The sequence below is a fragment of the Chrysochloris asiatica genome, unplaced genomic scaffold, assembly GCF_000296735.1.
Source record: "Chrysochloris asiatica unplaced genomic scaffold, ChrAsi1.0 scaffold00025, whole genome shotgun sequence".
Lineage (NCBI taxonomy): Eukaryota > Metazoa > Chordata > Mammalia > Afrosoricida > Chrysochloridae > Chrysochloris > Chrysochloris asiatica.
The window spans coordinates 12,768,307-12,780,186 of NW_006408543.1; the positions used below are offsets into that span (position 1 = coordinate 12,768,307).

The window sequence follows — 11,880 nt, forward strand, 5'->3', positions numbered from 1 at the left end:
GCATGGGACTGCTGACTGCAAGGTCAGCAGTTCAAACCTACCAGCTGCTCCTTAGAAGCCCCATACAGGGTCACTATGAGTTGGAATCAACGAGACAGAGCTCAGTATGTGTCACTCATGAGTGGAATTAACTTGATAGAACCAGATTTTTTTTCAGTGTACCAGCCAGTGTTCTGGGCACTAGGTGAATGTTCTGTCCTCAGAGTCACAGAGAAAGAGTCACAGATAGTTACAAAGGGTATAAGTGCCCTGAAAAGAAAGTTCAGGAACAAAGAGAGAGAACCGACAGAGAAATCTGGTCTTCTGTGGAGGCAGGGAAGGACAGAAGCAATGGATAGTTTCCAAAGATATGCCCACAATTCCTCCCACCAAGATGTGAAACTGATTTTGTCACCTTTGGAATCTAAGCACGGCCATAGGACTTGCTTTGGCCAAGGGGGATATCCCCAAATGTGACCTATGCAGGTGTGTGGCACTTGAAATTCTGAGATGTACTGCGCAGAGCTGGAGCCAGCCTGCCGAGAGGACAAGGAGGTAGGGAGTGCCCTTCCCAACAGTGTACCCCCCCCCCCCCCATCATACCTGTGAGTGCCTTCGTCAGCTCACTGCAGGTGCTCAAGGGCACCTGGAAGAGACCAACAGAAGAACAGTCCAAATTGTTAACGAGCTGTTTGGTGACAACGAGCTATTTGGTGATTGTTGTTATAGGTCACTGTGTGTTTTGTTACACAGCTGAAGCTAACTGATGCAACAGGTACATCTCATTTTGTATGAGATTAAGTGAGCCAGACCTAGATCTAGACATCCAGGAGGAGCAAACCAGGGAAAAACTAAGGTGGAGGATTACAGAGGGAGGATAAAACATGGCTAAAAGACATTTGACAAGAGCGAGAGAACTCTTTATTGAAACATATCCAGAAAAATGCACAAATTGGAAAACTTTCTCATATAGTGAATAAACTGACTTGTGTTAAAACCAGTTGTCATCTGATGGCCCCCGTATGTCAGAACTGTGTTCCATAAGGTTTTCAATGGCTGATTCTTTGGAGGTAGATCACCATTCCTTTCTTCTAAGGTATCTCTGGGTGGATTTGAACCTCCAACCTTTCAGCAGCTTTATCCAAGGACTCCCCACACTTGTGTAATAAGACCCCCTCATGCCTCCTCCAGCCACCACCTCTTTTTACAAATAGTCATCATTGGGACATCCATCATGAATCTGTTTTAGATCAGCCAGCTTTGGCTCTTTTTCTCACTGGAATCCTACAGCGCTTGACTGCTTTTGATCTACATTATGGTTGGGAGACTCATGCATGTTTTTTCCCTTGATGAATGTATTCTGTTACTTATCCATTCTCCTCTGGGTAGATAATTGAGTTGTTTCAGTTTGAGGCTATTAAGAATTGCTATAAATACTCTAGAACACATCTTTATATGAGGGGGCTTCAAACAGTTCATGGAAAAATGGAATTCACAGACAACGGAATGTTTTTTAATGTTTTTTTTTTTTGACACCCCCTCATATGCATGTGCTGTATGCTGAGCAAAGAATCCGAGAAGCTGGGTTCTATGAAGAAAAACGTGGCATCAAGATTGGAGGAAGACTCATTAACAACCTGCGATATGCAGATGATACAACCTTGCTTGCTGAAAGTGAAGAAGACTTAAAATACTTACTGATGAAGATCAAAGAGCACAGCCTTCGGTATGGATTGCATCTCAATGTAAAGAAAACAAAAAATCCTCACCACTGGACCAATAAACAGTGTTCTTATCAATGGAGAAAAGGTTGAAGTTGTCAAGGACTTCATTCTTCTTGGATCAAATATCAACAGTCACGGAAGCAGCAGTCAAGAAATCAGACAATGTATTGCATTAGGTAAATCTGCTGCACAAGACCTCTTTAAAGTGTTGAAGAGCAAAGATGTCAGCTTGAGGACTAAGGTGCACCTGACCCAAGCCATGGTATTTTCAATAACCTCATATGCACGCCAAAGTTGGACAGTGAATAAGGAAGACTGTAGAAGAATTGATGCATTTGAGTTATGGTGTTGGAGGAGAATATTGAAAGTGCCATGGGCTGCCAAAAGAACCAACAGATCTGTGTTGGAAGAAGTGCAGCCAGAGTGCTCCTTGGAGGCCAGGATGGCCAGACTTCGTCCCACATACTTCGGACATATTGTAGGGAGAGACCAGTTGCTGGAGAAGGATATCATGTTTGGTAAGGTGGAGGGTCAGAGAAGGAGAGGAAGACCCCCAGCGAGATGGAGTGGCAAAGTGGCAGCATCAATGGGCTCAAGTGTGGCAACAATTGTGAGGTCGGCCCAGGACCAGGCAGTGTTTCGTTCTGTTGTGCATAGGGTCGCTGTGAGTCAGTACCAACTCGATGGCACCTAACAACAACAACATATGCATGTATTTCTGTTCAGTGGAGTTTTGGGGTCATAAGGTTTGCATAAGAATTACTGGTGGTACAACCATAGCTAACCACAGACTGCTAACCACAAGGTCTGCAGTTTGAACCCACTCATGGGTCCAAGGAATATGAGCTGGCAATCTGCTTCTGTAAAGATTACTGTTTAGAAAACCCTCTAGACGCAGTTCTACTCCATCTTATAGGGTGCTATGACTCAGGACCCATTGTAACAACAGGGCTTGCTTAGAAGGAACTGAAAGGAAGAGGCAGCCAGAAGGAGAGATGGGAGTTCAAAGAGATGGTTGGGTGAGGCGGCAGATCTTGTAGAGCTTGGCAGACGTGGCGAGGAAGCCAGTTCTCATGAGAAGTGTAATGGGAACCAGATAGTACCATGATCTCTGATGACATTTTAAGGTTGGAGGGTGTGATTGGGGGACATCAGGGGAAGCAGGGAGACAGGAAGACAGCGGTGGAGATGACCATGGCCTGGATTATGAGGCCAATAGAGCTGGATTTAGTAAGTAAGAAAGTAAGTGTGCTTCCTGCATGTCAAATTGATCTTAACGTGTGGATTTCCAAGAGGAAAGGACAAAAGCTTTCATCCAAAGTTCTTTTCTCTCGTAAAGATCTCTCAAATTTTTAGTAGCTAGCATCCAAAGATGGCCACCATCACTCCAGTCCTCCCAGGACACACACTTTGCTCCTTGAATGAAGCTGTGGGAGTCTCATTTCCTGCCACTTGAATCTAATTTCCTGTTACTTGGCTAGTTATTGCTGCAAAACAAAACAGAATGGCTCAAAACAGCAGGCATTGTCTCTTGGGGTCTTCAGGGTTGAGAGGGTCTCAGTTGTCATTTCTCAGCCAGAGAGCAGCTGTGGTTGGAGCCTCTGAAGGCTTAACTGGGCTGAAGATGAGCTCTTGTCTAAGACAGCCTTTTTACTCACCTGCCTGGCACCTGGGCTGGGCTGGGCTGGGCTGGCCGAAACAGCTAAGGCTGGTGGGAACTCACTGTCTTCAAATGTGGCTAGCTCAGTTTTCTCACAGCATGGAGGTCTCTGACTAAATAAATGGAGTTGGCTTCTCCCTGAGCAATTGTTCTAAAAAGAACTGGCCAGAAGCTTCGAGACTTCCTATGACCCAGCCTGAGTGGTTCCCACCACATTATTCTCTTGGTCAAAAAAGTCATTAAGGCCAGCCTGGATTCAAATGACAGGAAATGAGACTCCACCTCTTCATTCAAGGAGCAAAGTGTGTCCTGGGAGGACTAGAGTGATGGCTGCCCTCTTTGGACACCAGCTACCAAAGTGGATTTGGGAGATCTTTATGAGAGATAAAAGCTTTGGATGAAAGCTTTGGCCCTTTCCCCTTGGGAACCCACACAGGAAAATCCATTTGATTTGTAGAAAGTAAATTTACTTTCTCAGAAGAGCCATGTTTGTGGTTTCTTCATGAGGTTATGCCGCCATTTTGGGATGATCAGGATCAGACTCTGACACTTGAGAAGCGGAATGTCTCTTAGGATAACACAGAAATGTAAGAAATCTCCCTGCAGCAGGCAACAAAAGGAGTTATTTTTATTCCTGACCTAACCTGGGGAACTTGTCCTCTGTGGTCTAGTTTCTCTAAGGCTCAATGATTTTTCACTGAATCGTTAACTTGCACCTGAACCAGATCACAGAGGTCAAAGGTTGCTGACATGGAGCAGAAAGAACAGACTGAGTTTCTAGAAACATCTGGGGGTCAAGGCCCTTTTATACTAACTTACAGCCCATGTGATCTTGGGTATGTCCCAGAACCTTTGTGCCTTCCGTTCCTGAGCCATATTAGGAGGATCACAGTACCCACCTCAGGAGCTTCGTAAGGAATGCCAGACTTCTCATTAAATACAAAGCAGGAATTATTGTTAAATGCCACCAAGTTGCTTTGAACTCATAACCACCCTCTAGGCCAGAGTAGAAGAAGCTCATAGGATTTCCAAGACTCTCATCTTTACCGGAACAGAACACCAGGCGTTGTTCATGGAGTCACCAAATGGGCTGAAACCTCTGAACGTCAGTTAGCAGCAGGGCACGCCATCAGTGTGCTAGTAGGGCTCCTTTGTAGCAGAACAATGTTATTGTGTGTTGTTGAGTCAGTTCTGACTCTTAATGACCCTCTATAGGGTTTCTGAGAGTGGCTGGTGGGTTTGAACCACTGACCTTGCGGTTACCAGTCCAGTGCAGTATATTCGGGGGGTTTCAATTAGCTTATGGAAAAGGGAATTAAAAGATCATGGAATTTCCCATGAACATTTTGAAGTCCCCTTGTATTTGTTGAAACTGAGCACGTACTACGAACATGGGGCGGATGGCTGGACATGATCTTATTCGCACAAAGTTGTGCCTTTTAAAGTATTGCTTCTCAGGATGATCAGGCGCCAGGTTTGCTCCTGATTCTAAAATGTTCAGAAATCTTCAAGTGAAAAGTACATTTCTGCAATGTTGCTCTGAACAACTCATCCAGGGTGTTTTTCTCCCCCTTTCAACAGCATCTGTCCTCTTCTCACATCCTTCCCAGTGCCAACATCTCACATTTGATAATGAAAAAAAGAAAACAAACCAAAAGCCAGTTTTGATCGTTTGCGTTACTGGAAAATGTATGTTCCTTAAATAGTGTTCTAATGTCAGCCAAAAAAAAAAATTAGTAGAGCTGTCTCCAGGGAAGCAGCCTTTGGCTGTGGAAACCTGGAGGAAATCAAGAGTTTTATTTGTGGAAATTGGGACATTGGTACCGTCTACTTAGAGAAACAGGACTTTGGGGGTGGGGTTTTTTCCTCTAACCACCCACCCACACCTTGACACACCAAAAAATTTAATAAAAATCCAAAGACCAAAAACCAAACCTGACTCACGGCCATTGAGCCAATTCCAATTCTCAACACCCTATAGAACAGAGTGGAGGCCTGGCGTGGCGCTGTGGGTTAATGCGCCGGACTGCAAACTCATTTGAACCGCAAAGTTGGTGGTTCAAGCTCACCAGCCGCGCCTTGAAAACCCTATACCTGGTCACTATGGGTTGGAACCAGCTCGATGGCACTTCACAACAACAACAACATAGAACATAGTAGAACTGTTCCAAAAACCTTCCCAGGAGCAGACAGCCTCAGCTGTCTCCTGGTAGGTTTGTAACGCGGACCTTGTGGTTAGCAAGCCCAACACCTAACGCATTGCACTACCAAGATGACTTAAAAGTCCAGAGAAGACATTCCTATTTTATATTATAGGTAATATCCCAAGTTCAAGGGCAGCTTTTCCTAGGAAGTCTATTGATTTCCCCCCATAGTTTCTCTTCTGACAATCCTGCCAAGTGGGGATTTCTCAGGTCCATTTTAGAGATGAAAGCACAGAGGTCCAGAGAGCTGAAGAACTGGTCTGAGGTCAGCCGGCTTGTGTGTAGCAGATGCAGGACGGGAGTCTCAAACTGTCTGTCCCGACACCATCTTCCCTCCATCCTTCTGCTTGGTCCTGAACGCCTCTACCTCTCAGCATCCCTCTTTGCCACTAGGATTTACATTCTGTTCCAAACGATTCCCAGAGGGAAGTGGCAACAGATTGTGAGAGTTTAGCAGGCAAAACAACCGAGCAGATAGGCAAAGACAATTGGTATTTATTTCTAAGGCAGTCCTGGTGTGGCACTATAGGGTAAGCACTTGACTGCTAACCACAAGGTTGGTGGTTCAAACCCACCAGTCGTTCCTTGGAAACCCTATACAGGGTTGCGTTAAGAACTGACTCCATGGAACTTAACAACAAGGCACACAGGAGGCCCTGACTCTCTTAAACACACACTATTTAAGAAGTGGATCTTTTCTAGTAGGGCTCCTGGTGTGGCACTGTAGAATAAACACTAGAGTGCTGCTAACTGCGAGGTTGGTGGTTCAAATCCACCAGCTGCTCCTCAGAAACCCTATACAGGGTCATTGCGTTGGGAGCTACACGGGGGCATTTAACAACATCAACAATTTTTCAATTAAGTCTGTGGCTTCATGAATATGAAGAGTTACTGTTTCATGAAACTGAAAACTAATTTTTTTCTTCATGCATGGGTCTCTTGGTGCTTCAGTGGTAGAATTCTCACCTTCCATGTGGGAGACTCAGGTTTGAGCCCAGGCCAGTGCACTTCATGTATATCCACCACCTGGCTTTTCAGCGGAGCTGCGAGACTAAGACAGACCACAAAGAAAGGTATGGCAACCTCCTTCCAAAGAAATCAGTCCGTGAACACTTACGGCTTCCAAGCAATGACGGAGATGGTACAGGATCAGGCTGTGTTTCATTCCAGTGCGCATGGGGTCACCATGAGTCAGGCCGGCTCAACAACATCACACCAACAACTCACATTGCAGCAAACATTTATTGAGCACTTTCTAGGCAACGGGACTCCTGGTGTGGCGTTGTAGGATCGGCACTGGACTGCGAACCACAAAGTTAGCAGGTCAAACCCACCAGCTGCTCCTTGGAAACCCCATACAGGGTCGCTATGAGTCTTAACAGAACTTGGCAACAGCTCTACGATGCGCTGTGGTGAGACAGACAAGCTGCTTTCGAGGTGTTGTGGAGGAGCTGGCGCTAACGGAGGGGTGTGATCCACTAGCAAAAGCACTGGAGGCAGAAACATATGGACAGGATGCTGCCAAATGCCTCAACCAGCCACCAGGTGCTGTCGGAGATTGTGTCTCCAAGGCCCAGCTTTCATCTTATCCCATCTCACCTGCATGGTTGAAATCGGGAGGATTTCTGCCCTCCCTCCTGTGACCTAGGCTCCCTTCTCCCCACCAGTCTGACCCCTGCTTAAATCCTCCAAAGTCTCTGCCCTAATCACAAAGTTCACATTCCTGGGTCAGGTCACACCACAGAGCGCTGGGCCTCTTGTTCCTGGGTACAATCTGGGTTTTGTTCACTGTCTGGTCCAAGTGCTTAGTGTCCGGGCCAGGCCATGGTAGCATTCAATCAGTGTTTTGTTGGATGAATAAATGAGGCTGGGGGTCTTTATGCCCTAGTGCAGCCTTGTGACATCATAATGCAGGCCCCACCCCCACCCCCCCAGAGATGCTGTGTTCCATCTCGGGTTATTTCAGCTGAGACCCGCTCGAATCTCTCAAAACCAAACCCAAATAGATGCCTTGGAGTTGATTCTAAATCTTGGTGGCCCCATGTGTGTTTGAGTAGAACTGTGCTTTACAGGGGTTTGATGGCTGATTTATTTTTTTAAAATGTTTTATTGTGAATTATGTGATAGTTTACATGGGAGAACATTAGTTTTACATTCATCCTGTTGTATAGCGTTTCATTACAACAGCTGATTTTTGAGACATAGATACTCTGGCCTTTCGTGGATTTGAACTGCCAGTCTTTCCGGTTAACAGTTGAAAACGTTAAGTGTTTACAACATCCCTTAACTCCACAACCTCTTAGCTGGACTTGATTTGAAATCTATAATGGTTTTTATATACTGGTGAGTGCTGGGACTTTAAGATGTTTTAATGTTCTACAAACAATTGTTAGGTGCAGTGGAGTTGGTTCCAACTCATAGTGATCCTGTATAGGGTTTCTAAGGAGTGGCTGGCAGGTTAGAACCACTGATCTTGCAGTTAGCAATCCAGTGCTTATCCTACAGCACCACAACATGACAATAGTCAAGTACAAAGGCCCAACACCAACTTGGTAAGTGTTTGGTCCATAGTACATGCCCTTGACCACTTACGTTTGGCATTGACATGGGTGGGTTTTGTCTTACCCTGTGTCCTTGGGCTTTAGGGTCCATCTAAACATAGCCCCTGCCCTGGTGGCTTACAAGGTCACTCTGAAGCCCAGATGAGTGCTGGCTATGGGTAGGTTTTGCTGATGCTAAAGAGCTAAAGAGCTATGGTCCTAAGTAGTTACAGCAGCCATGAGAGCCCAGAGGTCCCTCTCCCCCCCACCCCCCCACGGTCTTCAGTTCCTTCCTGGAAGTGTCTAGCAACGTACATTAGACCATCTTTCTGGGTCTGGGATGCAAAGGTGGAAGGCTATCACTACCCATGCTTTCTGCTGACATTAGCAATTCTTTGAACAGAGGGATAGCATGACCCCTCGGGCTGATGTCTTCAGTCCTCACAAGGGAGGGCTGCTGGAGTCCCTGGTCTCTGAGATTCTCTGAATCTAAGACAAGCCAGTTTTAAACAATGGCAAAGATCCTAGCAGAGCTGGGAAACTTCTAGAAAACCAGTCTCCGGAAACTCCCGGGAAGCTGTGTCTTCAGGCAGAGTACTTCTTCCCCCAAGAGAAAAAGAGTACTGTTAATTCATGAAAGACAAATGGCCGTTCTTGGAAGCTACACACCCCTCGTTCTCAGCCAGACCTCCAGCCCCAGGAGGCTGGACACACTGAAGAAAGGAGGTGCCTCATGTTGTTACGGCAGCTCAGCAGCACGCACTGACCCCTTGCAAATACCCAAACACTTTTGACCACTTTCCCAGGCGTTGACTTGGGCCTAGGACCATGGGGTCTACTGCTGGTCAATTTGGTCTCTGCCTTCTGCATGCAGGGTACCCATTCATCTCTTCATTCAATATTGAGATTTCCCTCTGTGTCAGGGCCTGTGCGCTAAGTGCTTGGAGAGAGAAATGCGTAAGACACGGTCTTTGTTCTTGGGTACTTCATGGTTTATTGGGGGGAAAACCATTGAGTAAACATAATTATAATGCAGTGTGGAAAACAGTTGGAATAACAGGGCTCATGGGATCGCATGAGGTGGTACCAAATATTATGGGAACTGAACAAGACAGGCCTTCAGCTTGGCCTAGGGATGCCGAAGGAGGTTTTCTTGGGTGGTCAGAAGGGAGTGGAAGGAAACCAGGGGAAGGTGACATGCAGGGAAAAAGGGAGGGGAAGAATGTTTTCAAGACAACAAAATGAACGAAGTCCAGGAGGTGACCGGGGGTGGTAGAGCCCGCGGCAGCTTAGCTTCGTTAGATCAGAAAGTCAAAACAGGACAGATGGACGAGAAGGTGGCTCAGGGACTGGTCACAGAGGACTTTGTGTGCCAACAGACACTGAAGGGAAAAGAGGCGATGTCGATATGCTATGTGAGGTCAGCCTCACACTCAGTGTGGACGCAGACTTGTGTTCTGTGTTGAAGACCACCTACAATTCACTCCATCCTGGTGGAAAGGAAACAACTTTCTTTAGCTGGGGATGTCTACCATCTAGTCCACAGTTGATGCTCAATCAGTGCTGATCATGGTCTCTCAGTGCAGGGGAGTCCATTATGCCAAAAGAGGTAGTCTTCACACACCTTTGGATCAGGAAAAACGGCCTCTGTCCACAGTCCACAGCATGCTTGGTTGCTCAACAAACCTGTAAGACGAATTCACCTTTCCCCCACAGCAATTATGAAAACAGAAGTTGAAGTGTAAAATCAACTTGACACTTGATTTGTAAAGTTGAGGGAATATGGTGCCTGGTGAGGTCCAGCTTGGCTCTGCAAGACCCCGATGCAGACAGACCGCTCTGGGGGTGTGGCAGAACCTGGAGCCTCAAGTCAAGGAGAGGCGACTCCACCTCAAGTCCTGGACCCCAGACTCACCCACCCCAGTGTGATGCTCACACAACCAGAAGCCCAACAGCACCGAGGGCAGGTGGCTGACTAGTTTTCTGTCTGATTTCAAAAGCCTGTGTTCATTCTGGGAAACCAGGGGGAACAAGAAACAAGGAGACAGAAAAGTCAGCCAGAACTCCACTCCTGCTCATCACCTGCCTTCCCCAGGTGGGGAAGTAGGGGTGGGAGACACTGTCAGCCTGTCTCTGGGGGCCTAAAGATGGCAGTGCACAAGCAGGTCTTCCACCAGGGGCCATTTCCCCTCCCCCCTGCCCAAATGGCCGCCCCGTAGAGGCTCCTGACATAGGTTAACTTCAATGTCAGTTCTTAGGGATCTTCCTTTCACCTTGCACCCCTGTCCCAAACTCACCACCACCACTTGCTATGGCGTCCACCCCATGTGTGTCTGAGTAGAAATGTGTTCCACAGGGTTTTCAGTGACTGATTTTTCTTAAGTGGATCACCAGGTCTTTCTTCCAAGGCACCTCTGGGTGGCTGTGAACCTCCAACCTTTTGCTTACCAGTTGAGTTCCTTCACTGTTTGTATTCCTTCTCTCTCACCCCAGCTAGTTACCCCAAATGGATTTTTTCCTTTTTGAAACTCACTTTGACCTGTAATTCGCTTGTTTCTTTGTTTACTGGCTACTATACCCTCCGTCCCAGGAGAGATGGTGGCCTGCAGGTAGAGTCACCCTTCTTCCTGACCTTCAAGGACACAACCCAGCACCCTTGGGCTCCCTAATTACCTGCTCATTAAACACAGATGAGACCACCTTGGGCTTCCATCTAAGGACAGGCCACGATGGGCACCCTCTCACATGTTCAAAGGTTTCAGTGAGACCTGCCTTTTTATATTTCTCCTTTTATAATATTCTATTGTTGTTGTTAATCGCCTTCGAGTTGATTCCAACCCATAGCGACCCTGTATAGGGTTTCCAATGAGCAGCTGGTGAGCTTGAACCACCAATCTTGCAGTTCAAACCACCTTGCAGATTGACGCATTAGCCCACAGCGCCACACCAGGGCTCCAATACTCTATACCTGAGGCCATTTTAATGTGGCTTCAAGTGTCCTGGAAAGGGACCAAGTCCTAAGCTGGGGGCTGGGACTCATTCCACCGCCTTGGGCAAATTCCACCACTCCAGAGCCTGGCTTTTCTGTGTGTAAAACCGATAAAAGGTTTTTTGCCAGCTCTGAGTGGTGGGCCCCAACTATGATAAGATCCAGAAATGCTCAAGAGGTAAAAGAAACGGTGCAGAGAGCGAGAAAGACCCTAAACCCAGAAAATCCCAGTGAGGTCTCCGGAAGGAAGACCCAGAGGCCTAGGAGCCCCGGGGCTACCCGGCTCCGGGGAGGGTGCTGCTCCCTCCTCCTCAGGACCTGGGGACACATTTTTGGGGTTCCCAACATCAAAACCGGGAAATGAGGCCTTTCTATCCACAGTCTCTAATCTGGAAACAAACGGGAGACTCCCCCCAACTCTAAGCCAACTTCTTGCCGGTCCCACGGTGTCCCCGGATGGGCAGGGGGAGCGGCGTGGGACCCTAACTATCTGACGTGCGCAGTCTCAGGGAGAAGTGTGTGTGTGTGGGGGGGGTCGTAAACACGGACAGAGGGCATAGGGGGACCAGGGAAAGGACCCCGTCCCCGCGGGCTCACCCCCAGGTTGCGTCACCCGGCCCACCGCCCCCTGAGACATCACAATCTGGGGGCCGGGTCCCTGCGTCTCAATCACCGCCCTTTTGCCACCAAACAATCCAACCAACACACACCCCGAGCCAAAATAAAACAAAAATTAAAAGGAAGCGCCAGAGCCCGCCTCCCGCCGCCCCGCCCCTCGCCCCCC

At 47.5% G+C, this 11,880-nt stretch overlaps 1 protein-coding gene across 1 annotated transcript in view; it reads left to right on the plus strand.

The window, feature by feature from the left end:
* The first annotated feature begins 9,432 nt into the window (after positions 1–9,432).
* The window catches only part of CLMN (calmin (calponin-like, transmembrane)), a 130,099-nt gene continuing 127,651 nt past the window's right edge, over positions 9,433–11,880 (plus strand). Inside the window, exon 1 of the mRNA XM_006839619.1 lies at positions 9,433–9,527. Coding sequence (XP_006839682.1) covers positions 9,433–9,527 — 95 coding nt within the window. The remainder of the gene's footprint in view (positions 9,528–11,880) is intronic.